This window comes from Anas platyrhynchos, chromosome 9, assembly GCF_047663525.1.
Source record: "Anas platyrhynchos isolate ZD024472 breed Pekin duck chromosome 9, IASCAAS_PekinDuck_T2T, whole genome shotgun sequence".
NCBI lineage: Eukaryota > Metazoa > Chordata > Aves > Anseriformes > Anatidae > Anas > Anas platyrhynchos.
In genome coordinates this window covers 1,290,884-1,315,824 of record NC_092595.1, presented here as the reverse complement: position 1 = coordinate 1,315,824, position 24,941 = coordinate 1,290,884, and the positions used below count along the sequence as shown (strand labels likewise).

The following is a 24,941-nucleotide window of genomic DNA, read 5'->3' as shown; positions in this document are numbered from 1 at the left end:
TTCTGTGCCTGCATTTTCCCTTCTGATGCAGAGCCTATAATAAAGTATCAACTACTGATTCTTGAGTTTTATTTGAAGTACACAATGGTCTGATTGCTGGGGGTAAGCCTGGAGCATCTGGGAGGCAGCTTGAAAATGAATCATTCAGACGCTCACTGGGTTGCTCCAGGGATGGGAGATAGTGGGCTTTTTTGAACGAGTTTGCAAATATCTTTCAATATGAAACTCTTCCAGAAATACTGAACTCCCCTTGTGAAGACATGACTCCTTGAGCCAGTTTGCATGAAATTCTTTGAAACTGAATTCTAAACTATGGCCACCTTTAAATTAGAAATAGTTGAGTAACGGGATATTTTGGTCTTTGCACAACGTAACACTGACCATGTGTGCATTTATTGTGAATATTTTTCCTTGTTTTTAGGGAAAGAAGTTGCCCTACAGTCTTGGAGCAGATGCTGAGGAAGGAGAAGTTTCTGATGAGGATAGTGCTGATGAAATTGAAGACGACTGCAAATTAAAGTCCTGCTATGTATGTGCATGTACACATTGCCCAGAACTGCTCTGTCTTCACATTTCTTGTGTGCATATTCCATAATCCTGCTTACAGTTATTAGCAGATTAAGGTTTTTAACTTAGATTTCTAAGTCAGGTCCTTAGGATGCAGGAATTGTATCACTCCACATTTAGATATGGAATGAATTTGTTCAGAAATGCAGGCTGTTCCTCATTTATGCCACATAACTAACAGGTATAAGTATCTTACACTAGGCTGGAACCACTGATGCCATAATAAGCATGCTAAGATGTGTCAGGTGCAAATGCATAGTACTCAAAGCAATCATATGAGGGAAGTGCTACACAGTTTCTAAATGAAAATTATCAAGAGATGTGCAAATGAAAAGTTCAGTTTCTTCTTTTCTGACACTGAAAACTGTTTTCTCTTTATTTCCTAACTCCTGCTGTTTATTTTTCTGCTGTTGGTTTTCCTAATGCTTTTTTTTGGCTACAAACTGAAGCTGGTGTGCAATGCTAATACACGTTCTCCAGCAGGTGCTTTTTTTCAAGTCAGAAGGCAGCCTTGCTTCACCAGTCAAAATTTTTGAACAAAGAAGATATTATCAAGGGAGATGCAGAAAGAATAGATCAAATTCAAATTAATATTTAGCAAGTATAATATTGTTTATCTTTGCTTCTGAATGTAGCCCAGTGAGTTTGCCTTTTTGCCACACAGAAGCCCCTTAGTGTAGCTCTCATTAGCTGTTTATGGTTTGAATATCAAGCTTTTAACTTCTCTGTATCATTTCTGCCAGCTATTGGCAATGGGAGGATTGTCAAAGTAGCTTGGGGTTTGCTTTACAGGTGACAGAAGTCCCCATCTGAACTGAATCGGTGGAAGGAGATGTTTATGCTGGTTCTCCCCCCTACCATGAGGTTGCTAAAATGCTACAGTCAGTAAACACCTTTTGGAGGATTTGTGTACATTACACAAAAGGGCAGATTTTGCTTTCTTTGATAAACCAAATCCCTTTGTACTACTAGACAAAATCCTGATTAATTCATTAATAATTTAGAGGTCAGATTGCACTTGGATGTAACTCAAGCCATATGCTCCACATGACAGTCTCATACAGAAGTACAGTTTTGCTTGCAGTAAGTGCATGGAGTGTAGGATAAATCAGCCTGCTTAATGCCTCCAACTGTTGTATTTCTGTTGGCATTCACTACAGAATTTGAAATGTAGTGTATTAATTATGGGTAATCCCATAAATCTTTAGGATTGTGATTGGTTTAAAGTACAGCTTCTTCTTTATACACACTATCTTTAAACACTTCTGCAGGTTTAAGTTTAGGGAATTCACTGCCCAATTCATTGTCCCGTGCTGTGGAAGAGGAGCACTGTGTCATCCACATTTGCTTTACCAACATGAACCCAGCACTTCTGGTGAGCAGAAAGACCTAAGACAAAATCTTCAGTCCTTAAAGCCAATGCAGTAGGTCTTTTGTGGCCAGGAAGGGAGCACCTTAGTACAAACAGTTGGTCTCCTCCTGTCTCAGGAGAGTTCTCCTGCCCCGTGGAGAGAGGAATGCTCGGTGCATGCTGCTGTGCCCTAAGATCCATTTTTGTTTTAAGCACCTTACGTAAGAAACAGTTTGGTGTCATGCTACTACTGATTATTTCCCTGTCTCACTTCTTGGAGCAGGAATCTGATAGTATTTGGGCTGATAGTTTTGAGGAAGTGTGTGGGTGCACTGGCTGTGAACTCCGGCTGTACCTTGAAGAAGGGTCAGGCTTGTGACTGCTTGAAGCAGAGCCACCACCAGAGCCTGGGGTGATCCTTGTGGTGGAGAGTACTTTGGTGAGGCAGTGCAGACATGTGTCAAGGGGATTAAAGAAAGGAAAAGATGATGGCAGTGACAATAAAAGCCACAATCGGAGCAGGATTGCACAAGAAGCTTTTCTTTGCAGTGAAAAGAAATGTTGGGAGTGCCTGAGGCACGTGTACTGCTCCCTCAGGCTGTCCCAGAAGTGCTGGAGCTAGTAAGCTATTTTAACCGGATTTCTTGATGCTTTTCAGAGTAATGGTGCAACAGAGCACCAAGTGGAATCTTTTATAAGAACAAAGCTTGAATCTCTGATAAAAGAATCCCAAATCAGGGACAAAGAAGATCCTGACAGCTTCACTGTGAGAGCACTGTTAAAGGCAACTCACGAAGGTCTAAGTGTTAACCTGAAACAGGTAGGTGGTTTTTCCCCCCCTGTACATACTGAATATTAGCCAAGGCATATTGCATATTTCTTAATTGAGAAAGGCAATTTCTTACTAACAGCATCTGAGAGTTGTATTCCCTCTGAAATGAAAACTTGGAATTATTTCAGAAAAAAAATCTCTAAGGAGAGGATTTGAATGATAAATGTGAGGAGTATCTTGTTCAAACCTGTTTTATTTGCTTCTAAAAGTTGGAAGCAATTAATTGAGCAAGCACTGATATTGCAAACAACTGTCAAACAATTTGGTCTGTGTCTGGGTTTTGGGGAAAATCCTCTCTCTACAGCCTTAATCCCATCAAGGCTGGCAGCGATAACTGACGGTGTTGTCTGCTGCCTGCAATGCTGGTGGCTGCTTTGTGTAGCAGTAAAACACGGGATCGTGCTTTACTGCCCTAAGCAAGGTTCTGTTTTTTCATACCCAGAAATATGACTTATATAAAGAATTGGTAAGTTTCTTTTCCCTTTTGAGACAAAACTACTATTGCAAAACAGTAAAATGTATCGGAATTTTGTACATCAGTAGAGTCTGTACCGTGAATCCACCACCACCATATTTCACCTCAAGCAGATGCAAAGCCGGGTTATGTTAAATAGGGAATGAACTGTTCAGAGGGATGTGCCTGCTCTAACTGGTGTAAGTCTCCAAAGTCAGGCATGTGCAGTTCTGCTTTCTGCACATCTTCTCGCTCTTTAGCTTTTTGTAGTTGTTGCCAACCTTTCTCCAAGGATGGACCTGCGAGACTTTTGCCTGAAGCCAGGCTTGACTACAGAAAATATGCTCAGCTCGTGCTGATGCTTGAGGTGTCTGGTCAAAGCTGCATTGTGGTGAGACGAGGCTGTGAGAGCCTAAAGGGCAGAGCCATCTGACCTGGGCAAAAAGGGTTATTTCCAGATTGTGGCTTCGCAGTGTGAGAACAGTCGGCTTGCCTCCTCCCTTTGGCCTTCGTGAGGTCAGAGAAGTGGGAGATCAGAGGGCAACCTGTGTGTTTGCAAACATGATCAGATACGAGCCAGTTCAATATTATTTTGAGCTAAAAAAGAGCTGTTCACAATGCAAAATTATGTACTAATCTCCAATAATTATCAAGTTGTTTTTTTTTTTTTTTTTAGGGCAGTGTATAGTGTAAGTTTTAATTTGATTTGCTATTGAAACTGTCAAGGATTCGCTCTTGTCTGAAAGAGACTGTTCCTTTATCTGCTAGGGTTTGCTTCTACGCTTTATGGAGGAAAGGAGCTAGGAATAAATTTTTGGATATAGATACAGGGATTATTGACTTTCCTGGATGTAAAGAAGCCATCTGGTTCCTTTATCGTTAGAACAGCCAGAAGTAAAGTCCAACACAGTACAGTGAATAACGAGTTTGTTGGCGTTGCTGTGAAATGCTGGGGGAATATTCTTCAGCACCTTCAGGTCTTTACTTTGCTCTCTGAAAGATAAAGGGATGTGCTGTTCTGACAGAAGAAAGCTAGAAGCTGCCAGGAATTATCAAGCCAACGTCTAGGGACATGCCTATAGATGTGAAACTTGGACTTCAGGCTGCCTATGAAAAGCCCACATCTGCTAGATAGATAGATATTTTTTTCCTCTCCTTTTCTTTTGCGGCTATTTTATGTACACTTCCATTTCTGTTTGTTTGTTTTCGCTGAATTGGTTTTTCTACATGGTTGGTTGCTGTCTTGAATGTTAATGTTAATTCTTTTCCTCACTGTTAGAGGATTGCTAAGCTAAAATTATGTAAAGAAATGAGAAAAGTCCTGTAATGAGGTTTTATATTTAAATTTGTGTTCAGAGATTAGTATGTTTTGTTTAGGTTTTGATTCCCTTTCTTCTCTTGTGCATTACAATAGTGAATCAGAGTGACATACAAAAACTTGGGGTTAAAATCACGAATCATAAAACTATGGGGTTAAAATCATGTCTTTCAGAGACTGTAGCAGACTTTTAAAGATACTTCTGAAGGTATCTAGGTGTACTCATTATTGCACTCTCTCTGCACAGAACCTGGACACAAAAGAAGGTGGAAAAAAGTCTCACAGCCGATCATTAATGGGCAACTTTGGCAAACACAAAGTAAGTAAAACAAGAGACTCATTTTGCTGGTTTATGTCTGACTTTCTAACAACACGGTATGCCTTACTGCTTCAGACAGGCATGGTGTACGTGAAGACAAAGAGGAATAACTGCTCGGTTACACTTGATGTAATTTTTACAGTTCAGAAGAAGAATATAGCTGCCAAGAGCACAGAGAGTCGTTCAAAGACACACACTCTCAAAACCAAAAACATGCTGAGCAGGACGCACGCTGCGTAACTGGAAATCTCCGCAGCAATTCAGGAAAAACAGCAATCATGAAATATTTCATAGAATTTAACCGGCCACGACCTTATCTGCTGTGAATCCAGCTAGAAGCCATCCACAGTTCTTTAAGTAGCCAATACCAGGAATGTCTTTACAGTTCGATTATAAGCTTATATCTCTAATGTGGCCACATTTCTTTCAGTGCCTTTAGCTAAGTGCACTTTGCTCAGTCCGTATGTGGTGAGGTCTGCAAGCACCCGCTGTGCATGCTAATGGGGGCTTCACCTCTCACCCTGTGCTCGCTGCTGGGGAAAAAGGCTGTGGGTGAGATGTCACAGACACAACACAGAGCTGCTAAAAACAGCTGGTACACTGAGGGCTGGAAAGCGTGTCAGCAATTTAATTACATTGACTAGTTATTCTAAGGGATATGGCAGCTAGGAAAGCCCATTCATTTAATCTCTCCTGGGGAAAAAAAAAAAAAAAAGACTGTATATATTATAATTAATGATTATATTGTAGGCTGAGCCAGTAGCTTTCCCCTTCTGCTTTTACAGCTAAAGGGGGCCGGGAAGGATAGCTGCTATTGATATCTTTGCAGGTGTAGAATTATCCAACTAGGGATATTGCCTTGTGATGTCTTCAGCCTGGCTCTTGTGCCAACTGTACCCATGTGTAAACTCTAAAAACTGCCAGACCGAGAGGCTGAGGCTGGTAACTCCTGCAGGTTAACTGCAGGAATCATCCCCAGTCCACACCGCTGGGTTCCAAAACTGGACTGTGCAAGTGGTTTCCACTATGGTCAACTTTATTTCAGCACTAAGCACAGCAAACTAAAGCATGTACTAAATTATGAGCATTATTGGTTTATCATAGCGGGAGAAATTAATTCTGTGTTCAATTATCATCTAGCTGTATGAGCAGAAGGATAAGGAGCTTTCAGTTAGATTGTGAATTACCTCATGATGAGAAGGGAATTAAAGAAACTCTCGTTTGAACTATAGTTAGCGTTACAAAAGATGCGATGTTGAAATTGGAAACTGAAAGAGCAGATGCTTAAAAAGGTGCTTTTGAGATTTTAATCTTTTTATCACAGCTAGTTGCTCTACTGTATGCTGTAATAAATTAGAATAATTTGAATGCTCATTTGTGTAGCTCAAAAGGCAGTAGAAAAAATATGTTTGAGAGTTTTGCCCGGAGGCTGTTTGTGTTCTCAGCTTTGTGAATGCATTTGTTACATTTCCTAAATTGCAGGGGAGGGAGAGCATAGGTTAAAGCAATGCTCTGTTCATTTAGATCCTGCTGTGTGGTGCTGTTTGTTAAATATGGTGCGGGCCCTTAGCAATGCGGCAGGACCAGTGCCAGCGTACTGGAGGCAGTGGAGCAGTGCGGAGCTCTTCAAAGCTCTCCTCTCCCTGCTGCTCAGCTCCACACACAGCCTGTTTGTGGACGTGGTGGGCTGCAACAGCCTGGCAGGGCTGCAGAAACGATTCTCATCCAGTTTGGCCTTCTGTGCTGGCCAGCAGGTAGACCTGCTCCCCGCCTGGTGGCTGGGCTCTCAAAGAGAGACCAGAGTACAGATGCTTTCTGTTGGCTTTCCTTCCCTGTATGCCTGGGAGCATTCGCAGTTCTGCTGAGGGCTGTCTGCTGTTGAACACCCAGGGGTCATCCTGTGTCCATGCAGGACAGCGGTGTCCCTGCTGTGAATGTGTGGCAGCTCCCCCACCCACCTGTCACCGGTCATGGTAATGTGAACCTGCAGAATCACCCCCATGCATTGACACAGCTGTGCTTGGTTCTTTCCCACCAGAAAGCAGGGAAGGCAGCATCCAAGTACAGCGCATCAGATGATGAAGAAAATCAGCAAAACTCTTCTGGAAAGGAAGCAGGGCAGCTCCACAGGTGAGCTCAGAAGCACCACAACTGTATGTTCCCTTAGAGCTAGAGCACTGTTATTACTATTAATATGTATACGTCACTGCCTCAGATAAGTCTGTTTTTAAGAGCAAGGCATTTCTGGCACTGCTGTCGGTGTATATTTCGCTGTGACTGCTGTAGCCTTATATTCTGAATGTGTAGATTTTCATAGGTTGCAAATAGCAATTACCCTTAAACTGAAAAGAAATGTGGTAGTAATACTCTTCTAATGGAAAAATGCCAATCTACATTTTTCATGCTGTAAATAGCATTCAAAGAAAACTGCTTAGGCTAAATAAGGGTACATCACAGCCCGGCCAACTTTATTACATCTGAGAATGTAAAGAAAAAGCAATCAAAAAAGCACCATCGAGAATGCATTTGCCGTCACTGAAACATTCCTCTCCAGATGCAGCTCAAAGCTGTCTGCCTTGTTTTTGTCTAGAAGAGCCGTGGTGAGGCCATTTCATTATGCTGTAAATGAAAAATTCTGTGCACTGTGACCGAAGGTACAAGGGGAGCAGTCATCTCGAAGATTGCTCAGAACCCTCCCAAAGGAGGCTTGCCCTTTGGGGTTCCCTGTTTACTGCCTCTTTCTTTTTAGCTTGAGTTGCACAGCTGTTTCTCATTACTGATGGAAAAACATAAAGGGGATTCAAATATGCTTTAAATATTGAAAAATTCCTGCTTTGTTTTATGTATTACATATAATTCAGCAGACTGGCTCGTCGAAGAAAAACTGTGAAGCTGTGCCGAGCTCTGTCTGACCTGGTGGTGTACACAAACTCCGTGGCAGCCCAGGATATAGTAGATGACGGTAAGGATGCTGGTGCAAGACTTACACGTGCATTTCTCTTCTCTGTTTTGATAGGAAGTGTATCTGATCACAGGGTTTCCCTTGTATTTCAAAGATATTTTAAAAGCAGAGTAAAGCACCACCCCTCCCTTCCACAGGAAATATCCCCTTTTCCCTTAGATTCCTATAGAATTCATGTTATAGTAGCAATATTAAAAATTAGTGTTTTTTTTTTTTTTTTAATTATTATTTCAGGAGAACGCTTTCCTGGTTTACAGTTTTCTGGGAAGTGTTGTCATCATTTAATATTATCAATTTTAAATAATATCTAGTAACACAATAAGTTTGAATTGTGATAAATAAACACAATCCCTGCTGGTGGGCTCTTCTTCTCCCTGCTTGTAAGCTCCTCAGAAGGATGGTTTTGATTATGCTTCCATTTGTAGATTTCTCTGTAGGTTGTTCATAGCAGTTGTATCCAGGGTTGAGCAGGAGAAATGACCCCAGCAATTAGCATGAGCACTTGTTTGGCTTTCATTGAAAGTCTTGAAACTTGTGGGTAGAACAGAAGATGCTTCTGTAAGGGAAAGCTGCTACGCTTCGGTTACACAACATACGGTTTGAGTGTGACAAGATAATCCATTGGTGTAAATTTGGGCTAAAACTAATGCTCCCCTCGGTTAATACCAACATAGCTGAGGTCTGAGTCCAGGCCTTCCTCCCCCAGGATTGCTTTGTTACTTGTTTGTTGATTAACAATGCACACAGGATCAACAGGGAACGTGCTGTCGTTCAGTGAAACAAGAGCCCACCAAGCGGTGCAGCAGAAGGCCGAACAGTTCATGCTTTACAACCAGAAGCAGCTTACAAGGGTCTACCCATCGGCATATCGGATCGACTCCAGCAACTTTAACCCCTTACCTTATTGGAATGTTGGCTGCCAGTTAGGTAGGTGCAGCACAATAATTTTGTTTCTCACTTCTTGTATTTGTCCTAAGTAAATATTATCTTTATAAGTGACACCTGAGTCTTCTCATTCAACAGTGGCACTGAACTACCAGTCTGAAGGACGTGTGATGCAACTAAATGAAGCAAAATTTAGGGTAAACGGCAACTGTGGTTATGTCCTCAAACCTCAGCAGATGTGCAAAGGTAATATCCCACTATGCATTTATTACTGTGTCAAGCCTTTCAAAAAAAAACATTTTCCAAAAATGTTATTTTGGAGAAGTTGCTAAGATGCAAGAAAGACAAATAAGAATGTATGTAGAATCTCTTTCACATTTCCATATATTTTTTAGATTGTTTTGCTTCAGAATTCAGATATTGTCTTTAAAAAATGGTGTTTACCTCTCAGACTGCATAAGTACCAGTATGCAATTCCTTGCAGTTATTATAGGCATATTTCCAGGGCTCCATCTTAGTAAGTGTTTAAAAAGCAAAAAAAAGAAAAGGAGGTCCTAGGACAGCCAAACAAGAAGAGCAAAGTATGCAGTGGCCCAGAACCACGTACCCAGGACTTGCTCCAGCTGTCAAGCAATTCAGTGCAATTAGCTTGTTCTCTTTAAAAGGAATTGGCTCAGTCCTGACAATGCTGTTATAACAGAAGCAAATGGCTTTCAGCATTATGCAGTGCCAATCCTTCCTCATTTGGAGGATTTTGGATCTGATTGTGTCCCTATAAGTATAGGCAATTTTCTTAATACGGCCATAAGAAGCAGTGGAAGGTTTTCCAGAAGTGGCAGAGGCAGTTTGGGAATTTGAAGCAGGCACAGTTGCTGAGGAACTCAGTCCTAGCTGCTTGTTTTTCTTAACATCCATGCAGGTGTGCAAGAAACACAATCAGAGCAGAGATCTAGGATATAACTATTTGTTTTTTTTGAAGTTGTTACGCTATAGAAGACAGGTTTTTTTTCCAAATGAGTGTAAATCTTGCAAAACCCTTCTCTCGGTGGGGGTAGTCTTTCTGTCTTGTAATTGTGTAAAGAAAGGCTGCTAAGCTCAGAAAGGGTTAGGAAAAAAAGTTTTAAAATTCATTAACAGCTGCTCCATACTCTGCAAGTTAGTATAAAGCATGAATTTTGGCTATGTGCGTGCATCTTGGGGGGATGGTATTTATTCAGTGCATCTTTTCCTTACCCTTGCTCTCCCTCCTTGCCAACTTTTAGGCACATTCAACCCCTACTCTGCCGATCCACTTCCTGCCAGTCCCAAAAAGCAGCTCATTCTGAAAATAATCAGCGGACAGCAGCTGCCTAAGCCTCCTGACTCAATGTTGGGTGACAGAGGAGAGGTAAATTACACTGGTACCAACAAATGCTTTTATCCTAGAATGCTAGAGTGACATGGCAGCATTTGACTCAACGAAATTTTCACCTAATTTAAATACACCAATAATTTCAGATGCTGTCAAGCTTTTGGCCACCAATACTCCCTTTTCCCTGATCTTTATGAACTAATTTGTTTCGTATTTTCAGCATGACCGCAGTTTTTTTGAAAATAACTCATAACTGGCCATAGTTCTTGAGACTACGAATCACACATGATTGTGGTTTATGAAGCTATTTTGCATGATCGTACCACTTGAAAATTCACACGATGAAAAGTTTTTGAATTCTTATATGAACTGAAATCAGTTCTCTGCATGAGATTCCTTGAGAATTGACATTGACTGGTATCATTGGCTTGCTTTTAAAATACTGTTGTTTCCAAAAAAACACAGATAATAGATCCCTTTGTCGAGGTGGAAATAATTGGATTACCTGTTGACTGCTGTAAAGATCAGACCAGGGTGGTTGATGACAATGGTAAGATAATCTAGCTGATTTCCTTTTCTTGGAGTTAAATATTAACTAATTATAAATGATTCAGTACCTGTTATTACTATCTAAATTACAAAGCTTTTACCTGATGAAATCAAATGATTGTCTTTTAAATTAATTCTGCTAAGTAGAATTTCTGGTGTAGGGAGACAGGCAAGAGACAGGTAAAGGAAGAGAACTGTTCACCACAATATCTATCTACTGGATTGTTCTTAAATCTCCTTTAGGCAAAAATTTCAGGTATATTTTAAAATGAATAAAATACATGTTTAATTTCAAATGAAATGAATGCTTACCACAGTTCTGCAAAACAGCAGCCTGCCTTGCTATCCCTGCCAGCTACCCAACCAGAACCACTTTGTAAAAGCTGTTTAGGAGACAGATCTGTTTTCAATTATTTCTGTAGTAGAGATTATGAGAGATCCTAGATCTAGACAAGCAGTAAATAATGAATATTCTTTTTTTATATTTGGTCTACTTGTTTCTAATGCTTCTTGCTATGCAACTTGAAAATTAAGGCTAGCACTTGCTATGGCTTTGTTTCACCTCATTTCTGCTCTGTTTGTTTTACAGGGTTTAATCCTGTCTGGGAGGAAACACTCACTTTTACCATTCACATGCCTGAAATAGCTTTGGTTCGATTTCTCGTTTGGGACCATGACCCTATTGGGCGAGACTTTGTGGGACAAAGAACCGTGGCCTTTAGCAGCCTCGTGCCTGGTGAGTCTCACGTATTTTTCTCAAGTTAGAGATCTAACTGAAGATCAAAGGCCTTTGAATTTAAAGCTTAAGGCAAGGTCTCAGCATAGGATATAAGCCTGTTGCTCTGAGACTTCATGTGTGATCTTGGACAGTTCTGTTATGTGAGGGTAGTGTACTCACTTTAAGGAGTTTGGATGGCTGCACTTTTGGAAATTTCTGCTGTTGTCTCTAACTTTGGGGCAATTTGTACCGGATGGCTTGGAAATCTCCTTACGACATAAGAGGGTTTATTTAAGACAGCAGGTATACGTATCTTTCATTTTTATAAACACCCTGCCAGGTATATAATGCATACTGCTGAGTGTAATAATGCACTGTTATTACTTTACTAGGTTATCGCCACGTGTATTTAGAAGGACTGACAGAAGCATCCATATTTGTTCATATAACCATTAATGAAATCTATGGGAAGGTAGGTGTGTTTGGAAATGTCCATATTCTTATGGTTGTTTTGTTTTAATCCTTCTGATAAAAATGGATTTAAATACACCAGAGAACCTCACAGGATTTGTGCTTTTTTAAAATATTTCTTATGGTTTGGGCATTGTGGCATTCTGTACAGTGGATTAGTAAAGCCTAGCCCACTCTGCTGCTGTCCAGTAATAAAGTTTAAAGAAGTTATTTGGGTCATACAGCCATGGAAAAGCATTATGTCAGCTTTTCCATTGTCCTTGAATTGATGTCTTCATTCATAGTTACCTATAGAGATATCTACCTACACTGCTAAGCATCACCATGTTCAAGGAAGCAAACTACAACTCCTTATTCCTAGTGTTTTCTCTGAGGAGCACTGAGCCAGGACACCCACTCACAGCACACCTGTGTCCAGGAAAACCCTCGGCTCTCTCCAGCTGAGATATGGCAGTAACAGTGCAGAGATGCTGCTGTCAGAGCACTCTGGGAGCAGGAGGATGTAGCTCATAGTCTGGGTGTTTTTTTTTAATTGCAGGCTGTAAGCAAGGAAAGTGTAACATGCTGTTACTCTAGTCTTAGTATGCACGTATTACAAATGTTCTTACTGTTACCACCTAATCATTATTTCACATCTAGATCCAGTGAGTACATTTTTAAAAATCAATTTTACTTCAGAAGTAAATGTTGAGGGCACTGCACTAGAACATGGTGTTCGGTAAGCTGGTTGCTGAGTGCTTATATTATGGGGGTGATATTTACAGCTGATGTACTATTGACCTTGTTTGTTTGCGTCATGGTCTTGAAAACGTTAGCCAAACATATCTGCATTTTTTGCCTTTCAGTGGAGCCCTTTAATCCTCAATCCCAGTTACACAATATTGCACTTTCTAGGAGCCACAAAGGTAGACTTCATTAGCATGCACTTTGCACTTGCTGGGCACAGATTTTCAAATGGTTCCTAATCGCATGATCTGTAACTACCGAGCTACATCATTCTTCATTCAGACTCTGAAACATTTGAGTTTTGCTTTGATGAAGCCCGTGCATAGAACTCCAAATTAATGTCTCGCCTGTCACTGCAGTAAATTTCTTACAGTCTTGTCACCTCTGATTAGGAGATTTGGAGCAAACCCCTCTTGTAATTGTGGCAGGCTGCCATCCTAATGAGGAGAAATACAGACATGCATGAATTCATGGAGACCTTTGCTGATAATTCCTCGGTCAGAGTAGCTGTGTATTGCTTGGTGTGAATTTTTGCTTTGCTGCATTTTAACTTTGTATTCATCATTCATAAATGCTTAGAAAGCAACTGTTTTCGCTGCACGCTTCTGTAGCAGTCTGAACTCACTTGGAAACCTGGTCATTCTTGTCTTTTCAGAACAAGCAGCTGATAGGACTCAGAGGGTTGTTTAACAAGAACCCTAAGCACAACGCTGCTGAAACCAGCGGTCACTATGTACGGAAGCGATCTATTGGTGACCGGATTCTCCGGCGCACAGCTAGCGCACCTGCAAAAGGCAGAAAGAAGAGTAAAATGGGCTTTCTGGAAGCTACAGAAATTAAAGACAGTACCTCTGAACCAGCAGACCTGAAAGACAAAGAAGGAGTCGTAAGGCGTACGAGCCGGAGTTTGCAAGCACGTCCTGCTTCTATGCCAGTGGACAAATACCTTCTGGTAGGACTGCCCTGCCCGGACAGTGAAACTGCTCAAGATGCCAAAGGAAAAGAAAACACATCTGGTAAGAAACTTCCAAAATTACTTTTGGTGTACTAAGTTTAAATAGTCTGTCAAAAGGCTCGGTTCTGCCATTCCTATGCAAGAAGTTCTGTTCAACTCAAATGAGTTACTGGGTGAAATGACACGTGCTCAAGACCCTAATATTTTTAACAGCTCCCATACATTTTTAATCTCCTCAGACTCTCTGATAAGCCAAACCCCTTCATTTGGGGTGACAGTGGAAAACGGTCTCCAAACTAGGCAAATAAATTACAGTGGGTTCTGGAAGTGGTCTTAAAAGGATGTTTTCCAAATTTCTTTGTAAGAAATAAAAATTGGTTCTTTCTTTAAGAACACATTCAATTAATCTCCATCGATTTCTGGTTTGCTACGACCCATTTCCTTATGAAAACAGAGCTGCTGGCATGGTGCTTCTCCCCCTTTTCAAGGAGGAAGAAGTTCATGCAACATATGTTTTTGGATACAGTGTACATAAAGACCAATGCAGACTTTCAAATAGATGCAAAAGGGGTGACAGGAGTGCAGACTGTATCCAACAGTCTCCATACTGTCCTTCTGAAGTAATCAAATTAAGTAACCAAAGTTATGTGGAAAGCATACAAGGATAAAATCTCAGTCTTACATTGTTGATACGTAACAGAAATCCTAAAATAGTTTTTTTCTAAGCGTTTTCAGCAACATTAGTCTGGGCTTTGAAATCCAGTACTTTGAAGTCATTCCCCTGACTACAGCAAAGTTAGCATGTTCAGCGACCTGCCTGATAGTTGATTTACTGGAATATTTAAATAAGTCCAGAAAGCTTTGAATGCAGTGGCTATAATTCATTAGACCTGCTGTCTCTACCATTAGCTTGTACCTAGTCCAGAACATCTATGCTACTTTTTGGGGGTTGTTTTTTTTGTTTGGAGTGCGTGCACTCATGCATGCCATCCCTGTGGTGAGAGAAGGAGAACACACGGGGAACCTCTCCTGGGTGGTGAGTGGCAGAAGTGCTGCTCCTCTCCCTGTGTTTTCAGTTGTGGAGCAGCAGATTCTGCCAGCCTGGGAGTTGCTCTAGGACAAGATAATTACTGGGCACAGATGGAAGGTGTTGTGAAGCCACATTTGTTCTGCTTGCCTGTGTTTGTGGCTTTGAATGAATGTATAATCTGGACATCACCTTAGAAAAGAGGCTACTTAAGAGAAAGAGCCAGCAAAATTAAACCTTTTTTTTTTTTTCAACCAACCTGAGAAGAGACTGTAGACAGGAAAAAGGACGGTCCTAGTAAAGGAGGTCAACTCTGGAAGTGCTGCATTTAAAATGGAATGATTTTCTCTGGATAACAATGCAAAGCTAATACAGCTCAGCCATTCTTATCAATGGATGCAATAATTTCTTACAGAGATTTCTTCCTAAAGGTGCTTTAGATGAAGACAGAAAATCAATTTAGAAGAAACTTACACACTTACTTTTTTATAAGCTGTGGGTGTTCACTTACAGTAAAATAACCTCTGGAGAAAGCACAGGCCCTGGTGAGATGACCTAGGAAGCTGCCTCAGGGAGTAAATCCTGCTCTTTCTAGCTCTGAGGGGACTAGATCCTATCTATTTGAGTGCCTGTAGGGATTGTTCTGTAACCCCTACAGAGGACTGGCCACTTTAGACATAAAGAAATGAGACCTGAAGAAGAAGAAGTTCTGGCTGGAGCCCTCTGCTGTACCCGAAGGACCTTCCTGCTTCCCTGTACTGAAGGGCATGGCCCTCTCTGGTGGCAGCACTTACCTTCAGTCGTGGTTTAGAAAAAATGTGCCAGCCTCACACACATGCAGGACTTTGGCCCAAATATTTCAGGCTGGGGTTGGCTTCACCCTCACAGGGGTACTCGTCAAATGCAGTGTTCGTTGCTGCAGGAATCAGTACAGAAAGGAGAGGGTTGGCTGTCCAGCAGCGATCTTTCTTGCCAAAATACCATAGCTAAACATATCCATCCTGCTTGGATGTAAGCCAGGTAGGCTGGGTGCTGTCCATTTCCTCCTCTGTCCTTTGTAGGAAAAACCACCACCACCAACAGCCTACAAATCAAAGAATTTTACGTCTCTTCCATCCTTACGTAGGCACGCTGTGGAAAGCTTGAGGGACTTTTCAAATTCTGGAGATTGTTCTTTAACGCCAGGCTCATTAAAAATCCCTCTTACTGTAGCAAGGGGTTTTCAGGCACTGTTAACAAATGCTCCTAGGGTACCTCATTTCTAGTGAATGTAAGAAAGAGTAGATATTATACCAGGTTTTCTTCTGTATTCCCTGCTTAATTAAAAGCTCCATAACTAGGAGTAAGCCTGGAGATGGGATTTGGCTTGTAAACACAAGTACGATTTGGTGGAAAAAATATCGAATGTGTATTTTTCATGAAATTCAAATCTTGCTCTCTTATGAATGCCGCATGCTGGTAGAAGATCAAAAATTAAATTCTTGGATTGAAATCTCTTAAAATAACTAAATGTAAAGAACATTGTGTGGAGTCCCTCTACTTGATGCTTTTACTCAGAGCTCTTTTAAGCATGCATCTTGTTTCAAAGTGTAATGTTTTTTAACAGAGCTGTTTTGTTCTGTCTTTATTGCCATGCTTCTTTATAGTACAAATCTGAATAGGAACACAGCTGAAGGTAATACCACGTGCAAGCTATGATATGGTACCTCATTGACATTATTTGCAACAAATATTACATCACGTGCTTGATGTAATAGACATCCCAAGGAAGCTTCAGTGAAGTGCCTGCAGTTGTATTTTTCCATTTCTTCATATCACACAGATAATTTGGGCCAAGCCCACACAAATCCATAACTGAATTCTGTCACAACTGTACCTAAGTTTGCATTTTCCATTTGTCTGTCTAAGGACAAACTAGTTGTCAGTAACCAGAATGCAAATTTTGTATGCAACTAACATCTTTCTTATTTAATTTAGCCAACAGTGATGGCAATAAAAATGAGAAGGAAATGAACTCGAAAGAATCTGTTTTCATCTGTTCTGAGAAAACAGCAAATATTTCAAATTCGGCTTTTCCCTCTGACAAGGAGAAGGCCCAGAAGGAAACGACAGCCGATTCTTCCTTAGTAGCACCCCTCCAGGAACAACATGAAAATTTAGTTTTTGCAAGTGGTGTAGCTGAAACAAATCACCTCAAAGGCTACCAAGAAAATCATCTTTCTGGTGAAACTGTCCCTCCAGTGCAGGCCTCTCATTCTGAGCCTGTCACAGAAAAAATAGAAGACAAAAGCTGCGCAGACAACAAAAAGGAAGATGACACGAAAGAGACTAAGGAGGAGGAAACTCATGTGGGGACTTCGCTTTCTGCAGAAGCAGAGGAGATGGAAAATCTCAAACATGACATCAAGAAAAGCACCACAGCAGGTCTGTCTGTGACGGACACTTCCTCTGCCACCCGCCCTGATGCTCCTGACTTCCATTCCACTTCAGCCATGCAGGACAGTGACATTTCTCGCCTCATAGAGGAGGTGTCTTTGGTGAGTGAGGGCGAGCTGGACAGTGCTGTCTCCGCTCTGATCAGGCAGCTGGATGTCACAGATGGCCACACCAACCTCACGGTGCTCTCAGACCTCCCTGGCGCTGGCAGCCAGACCTTCAGTGCCGTGCCTGCGCGCCCCTGCATGCTTACTGCAGAACTTAGCACTCCCTGTAAGAATGACTTTATTACCGCAAAATCCATCAAATCCCCATTGTTCTCAACTCCAGATCCGGCCATGTTCTCCAGCCCTGAGACCGCAGAGTATTCTGTGTACGCAATTATCCACGAAACGTCTCTTACACCACCTTCTGAATATGAGACACACGGTGGATTAGTTTGCAAGAAAAAGTCAAGCAGTGTAGAAAATAACTTGCCTAGCACACTTTGTTCTTCACCGCCCTCTTTGCCAAGTGCAAATCCCAAAAGGAAATGTGGAATGAGCTGGGAAGCCACCAAGTCTGCCAGCTCTCTTGCTTCCAGTAGCCTCATCTTCGAGGAGACGCTTGTTGACCCTCCCACGGGGGAGAATTCAGAAAGCAGCAGTCTTGTAGAAATCGATGGGGATTCGCAGGATCTCTTGGTAACTGCACGTGAGTACAAGCGGGAAGACATGAGCCAGCTGGCATCCCCTTTAAAACTGAGGCAGGAGCAGGACAGCAGGCGCTGCGGTGAGAGGACCTTTGGGAACTGCACAGCTGTCGAGCTCTGTGCTGCTGCCCTGGACTGCTCAGACAGCTTCAGGACTGCAGGGCGTAAACTCCCTTTCCCAGTCTGTGAAAACGTTGATTTTCTACATCACCATCATCATGCAGATAAACAGAAAGATGCGATGTGTACCTCCAAGGGATCCCAACTCAACGTGCACTCATCGGTGCTCAAAAGTTCTTTGGCTTTCCCTCCCTCTTCAGCCATCAAACAGACCAGCCCTTGCAAGTCCAAGAGCCTCGGTGACCTGACGTCGGAGGACATTTCCTGCAACTTTGAAAGTAAGTATCAGTACATCAGCAGGAGCTTCATCACCTCCGGCATGAGAGACAAGAAGCTCGCTGCTATGAAGACCATGAGACCCCATTCCACGGATGCTCTGACGGAGCAGCTGAGAAAGCTGGTGTCCCTGGACCAGGAGGACAGCCACCAGATGCTGTATTCCAGGCAGATCGAGGACGACTGCCCAAAGGCCCTGGTCAGAAAGCTGTCGTCCAGGAGCCAGAGCAGAGTGCGGAACATCGCCAGCCGCGCCAAGGAGAGGCAGGAAGCCGCCACCAAGCAAAGGTCCTCGCACACCAGCAGCATAGCAGGGGTCGTGCTTCGGAACAAGCCTTCGGTGTCTCCTCATGTGATCAACAGGCATTCGACGGGCTCGTACATAGCCAGGTACCTGAGCAGCTTCCCCGGGGAGGACGTGGAGGGCCGAGGAATACCGGAGGGTGCCTGCGCTGCGCTGCACTACGGCTGCAGCGACCAGTTGTGTGCACGCAATTCTGTCCTGCAGCTGGAACCCAACAGTGATGATAAGCCAGAAATTTATTTCCTGCTGAGGCTGTAGATTGTATAAATGTACATCTTCAATGTTTACAAACTATTTCAATGAAATGAAGGATTTTTAGCAAGAAATACTGTTTTGGGGGTTGTTTAAATTATTTAGAAATGCAATTTCATGCTAGTGATTCAGCTGTGATTTAATGTTCCCTTTCCTGTCAACACTTATGTAAATAGAAACTGTGCTCTGTCCTTATGTATGTATTACTTTAATTTAGAAATGATAAAAGAAAGTAGTCTGAGGACTATTTGCATGCAATAAACATCTGTATTTGTAATGCACGGCATTAACAGATGAGCACATCTGTGCTCAACAGCATAACATTGCAGTGATTTCAAGAGTATTCTTCTGTTTTCCTGAAGTCCTACTGTTTGGGGAAAAAAACCTGTGATTCCTTTTGGCCTTTCATGCAATTTCTACAAGTGTAGTGCTTTCTGTTCTTGGTAATTTCCTTGGGGTTCAGTTTCTGAACTAGGACTGTTTTCACTCCACCTGTACTCAGTTAACGTTAATTTTCCATGTTTCCATGTGAGTGATGCCTAGGTTTGTCTCCTGCCCACTCTGAAGTATAGCAGCAGTTGTAATCTATTTTTGTCCATGTGTGGAATGCTTATTTCAGGCCGGAGTGGAATGTGGGAGTAATCCAGCCTTTATCAACTGAAAACATTTAATTTCTGCATATTTTGTTATGTACTTTTGCTATTGGTTGTTTGTAGCTTCAGTATGGTAGCAGATCTGTTTTCTGTATATTTGTAATTTTATTGTTAAATTGGTGACAGTCAGTGGAATATTTAAAGCTGACGTGGTGTAGAGTAATTATTTTGACTGTCCTTCACCTTTTTCTATGAACACAGAAAGTGAATTAAGTGAGTGATCTCAAACACCTGAAGCTTCCCTGCAGGGAGCAACATAGCTTTATTTTGGTTTAAAGATATTCTTTGTCTTCACTGTAAGTTTTTTTCTTATATGTAAAAGATGTACCTTTTACCTCTTTCTTTTTGTAATGCAGAGTATTATTCTTGAGAACATCATTAAAATAGATTTTTAAACACCTGGTTACATGTTTACTGAAACCTTAGCAAATGCAATTATGGTTAAAATAACAGTAGTCATTGCACACGTCTGTCTTGCCGTGAGCTTGCAATAAATTTTCAGAAAGGGAGAAATTCCATGATTACAAGTGAAGGTGATGTTTCTGGGCTAGAAACTTGCAGCTGAGCTCCTCTCTTCTCCGGATAGGAAGCCAAGTTTACTGAGAATGTCTAATTCCCAATAGGAATAGGCAGGTCGTTAGTTTTTGTTTGTTTGTTTAATTCTTTCTTTAGAGGATGGATTTAGTTTTGTAATTATAATTTACACTTTTTTTTCCTTCTGGGCTTCATTGAGATGCGTATTTTTCCTTGCCCTCATCTTACCTTGCTGTCCAGGTCAGAAATGTGCTCTGTTTATTATTTAGCATTCCTTAAATTCCTGCGTAGTCTTCAAATCCTGGTCATTACCAATTTAACATTTTTTTCACATACAGCACAGGGCCAGGGTTAAGTCTTACAGGACTCCCATGCCCCTGCCTATGCTCACCACCGGCTCGCTGTCTGCAGCTCCGTTTGGAGACTCTGCTCTTAACCAGCTTTGTGCCCTTCCAGCAAGTGTCACAATGATCCTGTATCATTCAAGTCTTAATGAAGCTATCATAAAGCATCTGACTAAATGCTTTATCACACACAAATCATTCTTACTCTTACTGTGGGCACTGAACTTTCATAATCGTGTGTTAAAAAAATGAAAGCAACAACCAGAGGTTCTCCAGATGTATGCCAGGATGGGGGTTGGTTCCCTGAGTACTTATCAAATCCATAAAAAAAAAAAAAAAAGGCTGTTCAGAAGGCTACCTCTGGAGATGGAAGTTTGATTCAAAGCATACTTGAGGTTTCCTGTACTTTGCCATATCTGATCTTCAAATAGCGGCAATGCTGAGTAAAGGAGGTGGTGATTAATACCCTCGTACTTACTTTGTCTTGCGAATCTAGTATTAAATATTTAAAATATACGCCTAGTCTTGGAGGTGAAGGGTGCATGTGCTGCTTGGAATGCATTTAAATAAGCAGTAGCTGTACTCACCTGCACACCTCTTTGTTTTCCTGCAGCTTGAGTGCGAACAGCACCTGCATAAAATGAGGCTTCCGCATTAATCAGCTGCATTCCTAATCCTGGAAGGATTTCTGCTTCCAGCTGTTGGTCCGTGGGCAAAGGCTGGGCCCACCTGGATGCGAGCAGCCCTCTGGAGGCAGCACTCCCATCGTGGGGTCCGTGGGGTTCCTGTTCCCACCGCCCTGCCGCCAGCTCTCCCCAGCCCAGGGGAGCACAGAGGTGGCCACGGTGCCGGCTCCGTCCTGCACACGTTCAGGCAGCGTGAGCAGGGGGAAGCTGAAGGGATGGCACACTGATGGAGAAATGTGGTGCCTCCACAAAGTCTCTGCTCCTCTCCAGAGAGCTTGTGCTCAGCTAGGAAGTGTGAGCCGAACACAGGGAGTCTGCTGAAAGAATAAAGAACAAAATAGTTTGGGATAAGGCTACCAGCATCCTCTGAGGGCTAATGGGGACAAAGACGGTAATATCCCAGGGTCCTGTAAGTAAAGCCAGGAGAAGAAAAGTTAAAATTGCATCGATTCACCAGGTGCTCCTGTTGTGGAACCACATCAGACCTTTCTGTTGCATCGGGATCCTTTACAACCACAGCAGCGTGAGGAAAGGTCGCAGAGGAATTTTCTGCATTTCCATGAAGCCAGTATGTGCTTTCATAAGATGAAACAAGATTTACTCATTAATATTGTTTTTAATGTGAAAGAGGAATCCTCAGCAGTCTCCTTTGCCTTTGGTCTCCATGTGCAGCCTCTGTGCCAAGCGCAATATTGAGCCAGCTTTCCAGCAGGGGGACTGCTAGACTTGACAGCAGGAGCGAAGGGAAAAGGCCTGATGCACACGTCTGGTAAATCGTCCCTTTTATTTCTGTGCTGAAAAGTGTTTTTTAAACTTGGAAGATGTGAGTGTTTCTTTTGCCAGCAATTCAAGTTCATGCATTATCGGGCCAGTGGGATGCGAGCGCTTCTGTGCCGTGGATCTTTGGTAGGCATCATGCAGAAGGAAACAGCCCCGAGGCTGCTCCTTCTGCAGAACCCAGGACGGGTCCTGCTCCAGGTGTTGCTAATGGTGGAGAGGGAGGATGATGCAAGCTTGGTGCTGAAGTCCAGTGAGCGCTGGGCTGGTTCTTATCAAAGCAGGCTACGCAGGAAGCTAATGCTCGAAGGAGGGGTTTGCAAGAGGAAAGTTCATCCCCATAAAGTAAGCAGGAAGGATGCAACGGTGGGATTGCAAAACCAGTTGGGATGCTACAGACTCATTACCTCGCCAGTGACTTGTAACTAGGTGGCATTTTTGGATGAATCTCTGCTTGTTGGGTGATCTTCAGCCGCCTCAGATCTAGAAACCCCAAAGGCAGGAGCAGGATGTCCCCTGCAGGAGCAGGACACCAGCCTTAAGGGGGCCGATCCAGCTCTGCCCTGCAGTGCCAGCTTGGGCTGAACTTGCCTGCTTTCGCTGTGAGGTCTCAGACACGGGTCCCGTGCCCTAGGGTTTTGTCATTTCCAGAGGCAGAGCAGTGTGGCGAGGCTTGGGAGAGCTCATCTGTATTTCCTATACTCGCTGGGTGCTAACAGATGGAAATTTGCTTCATGCCTGTTGTTTTCAAGATCCACATTGGTTTGGAGCAACAGGTCTCTGTCACGCCAGGAGTACAGCAGGCTGGTACTTAGGCATAGAAAAATCATCCTGACAGGAAGCACACTTGACATTTTTATCACTTTACATTGACCTAAGCAAGATTACTCGATGTGTAAGTCTATTAAAGCCTTTATGGCTTTTTCTCAACCTGAATTATCCTGTTAGAGCTGGACATTGTAGCGTGCCAGAGAGCAGCTCACCTCCTCGTCTCCACCCCTTTGGGACACAAATTCCTTCAGAATTCTTCTAATATTGCCCAGTCTCTCATTAAATTACTGAAAAAGTCGTGTTTTGCAGCCACAGCCCTACTGCTTTCAGGTAAGTGGATATCCTTACACCTGTCCTTAAATACCCGGTAGTTTTTTCTTGGGAAAAACAGTTGAGCTCTTTCATTTCTAAGCAATTGTTTGCTCCTCTCGTTGTATTCTGAATTGCTTCTCTTTATCTATTTGAGTTCAAATGTATATAATATATAAGGTGGGGGGGCAGACTACCTCCAGAAAGCCCTGTTGCTTCTCTTTTTTTCTTCCTTTTTTCTTTAAGCCTTGGAAAAAGCATCTGCCAGCGCATTCAGCTGCGGGCAAATAGAGCACTGTCAGCAAGTCTGCCTTGCTGTGAAATATTAGTAAACAAGTAGTTACGTTAGTGGTAGCCAAGTTTAACAAGATCTCCACTTATTATCCTGTCATTTTTCGTGAAAGAATATGCCATTGCTGTCAGACCCATCTGTTCAACTGCACAGCCCGTGCATACAAATCGCCTGGTCTCACACATGGGGAGCGGCTTCGGAGAAACCTGAAACTGGGAGTGAAGGAGGAACAGGAGGAGAGCAGGTCGGAAACGGAGCTCGGTGTCGATAATTGACCGCCTGGGTGAGAACAGATGGGTGCTGCTGCGTTGTGTAGCTGTGAGAAGCCAGCTACCTGGCCCAATGCAAGTGTGATTTGTTGTAGCCTGCGGAGATCAGACGTTACCTGCAGCTCGGCTCTTCGCTGATGGCACAGACGAGGCAGAGGAGAGAAGATTGCTGGGAAAAGCCATAGAAGAAAAGCATGCAGACAGGTATCTATTTAAGCATTTCCTTTTAAAATAGACAGATTAATCTGATCATTTGCCAGAAAAATCACTGCTGGTGTGATTGGAATGCCTTTCATTGAAGGATGGGTATGGATAAAGTGAAAAAAATAGGAAAACTTCAAGGGATAGACATATACCCCTGATAATATTCTGTTACTGTTCCTCCTATTTCATCTAAGAGGTTGAAGAACAATCTCTTGGCAAGAGAAGAGCCGATGAATGGTCTGTTCAGCCAAACCAACAGGCTGCCATCCCATGCTGCCGTACATCGTGGTGGGCAGGGGTGGTAAGAACAGTGCCTTCTCCTTCCTCTCACAAAGGAAAGAACTCCTGGAAGAGCAGCTGGGAAATCCAAAGTGGCTGTCACGATATCTCAGCCATCTTTTATAAGTAAGAAGTGCTTTGACTAATTCTGACACCGTTTTCTCCGTAGTGGTGAAGCCATCTCCCATCGCAGTCATGCTGGACATGGACGAGCTTGGCGGCTGCTCCAGGGCTGTGCTGAAACGAGTGGAGGTGGCACAGGGCGAAGCTGACAGCAAAAGTGTGGTAGGATGCTGACAGGAACCTGGCTCCCTGAGCAATGCTCGCGCCTTTATGGGGCTGGACGGAATAACTGGATAGCTGCCCGCACACTTCCATCAACGTTTAATAAGATGTTCGCTCAGACTTTAAGGATGGACCCAGCTTTGTGACTTCTGTGTGCAAATTTAAGCAGTGCCAACTGTCAGATGGCTTTGCTGCAGGGACAATCTCATACCTGCAGAACAGACTTCTGTCAGCAAGTGTTTTGTAATCCTGGTGCCTTTTGCAGTTTGGGGTTTTTACCTGCCTATCAGTGCAAGCCTTAGTAATGCTCTTAGCTCTAAACTGGAATAGATTCCTTCATTTCCATGGGACTGGTTCAAACCTCGGTGTATTTAATAGAACTACTGGGAGATGCTCAGGGTGCCAGGTTTGGAAGATTTAGAGAAGTCACATATTCTTTGGTGGTGTTCTTTTGCCTAGAATTTTATTTCTGTTACCTATGTCCTGGTTCCTCTCCTTTTTGCTATTCCAAACTGTGGAGGAAGAGCTGCTGAATTACTGAGTACTTTGCAATTCGTGTGAAACAAGCTTCTGAGCTTAAAAAAAAAGAAAAAAGAAAAAAAAGTTATCAAACAATTTCTATTTGATTTTAGAAAAATAATCCAGCAAGCTGTCCTTCAGTCAAATTTCCCCTTCAGCCAAGAAGCATCCTGCTGGAACAGAACACGTGGGGACTTTCATTTATGGTTCTGGCCTGTCCATATGGCCCCTCCATGTGGCAACCTGGCACACATCGCTTTGCACTGTGAATTTATTATGTTGTCAAGAGTCAATACACCTGCTTGTCTGTAGGAATAGTGTCACAGGGAAACAAAACCCATCTGCATCCAGATATCATCATCCTTAGGAGCTGGCCAGTCAGTCCCCAGCAGCAGAGAACGGAGTCACGCTCCAGCGGGCCCTCAGGCAGCTTCCCAGCAGCTTTTTTCTTCTGG

General features: G+C 42.7%; 1 protein-coding gene across 7 annotated transcripts in view; it reads left to right on the top strand.

The window, feature by feature from the left end:
* The window catches only part of PLCH1 (phospholipase C eta 1), a 63,490-nt gene extending 43,875 nt beyond the window's left edge, over positions 1–19,615 (top strand). For 3 of the 7 annotated variants that reach the window (XM_072042270.1, XM_072042271.1, XM_072042272.1), the window contains 14 exons: positions 422–529; positions 2,577–2,738; positions 4,770–4,841; positions 6,880–6,971; positions 7,703–7,803; positions 8,551–8,730; positions 8,827–8,934; positions 9,951–10,075; positions 10,505–10,589; positions 11,178–11,324; positions 11,699–11,778; positions 12,623–12,682; positions 13,159–13,519; positions 16,463–19,615. In XM_072042270.1, the coding sequence (XP_071898371.1) occupies positions 422–529; positions 2,577–2,738; positions 4,770–4,841; positions 6,880–6,971; positions 7,703–7,803; positions 8,551–8,730; positions 8,827–8,934; positions 9,951–10,075; positions 10,505–10,589; positions 11,178–11,324; positions 11,699–11,778; positions 12,623–12,682; positions 13,159–13,519; positions 16,463–18,570 (3,789 nt within the window). In that variant the 3' untranslated portion in view covers positions 18,571–19,615. The remainder of the gene's footprint in view (positions 1–421; positions 530–2,576; positions 2,739–4,769; positions 4,842–6,879; positions 6,972–7,702; positions 7,804–8,550; positions 8,731–8,826; positions 8,935–9,950; positions 10,076–10,504; positions 10,590–11,177; positions 11,325–11,698; positions 11,779–12,622; positions 12,683–13,158; positions 13,520–16,462) is intronic. The other 4 variants (XM_027464544.3, XM_072042273.1, XM_072042276.1 and 1 more) reach the window with 3 other exon arrangements.
* Positions 19,616–24,941: the final 5,326 nt, after the last annotated feature.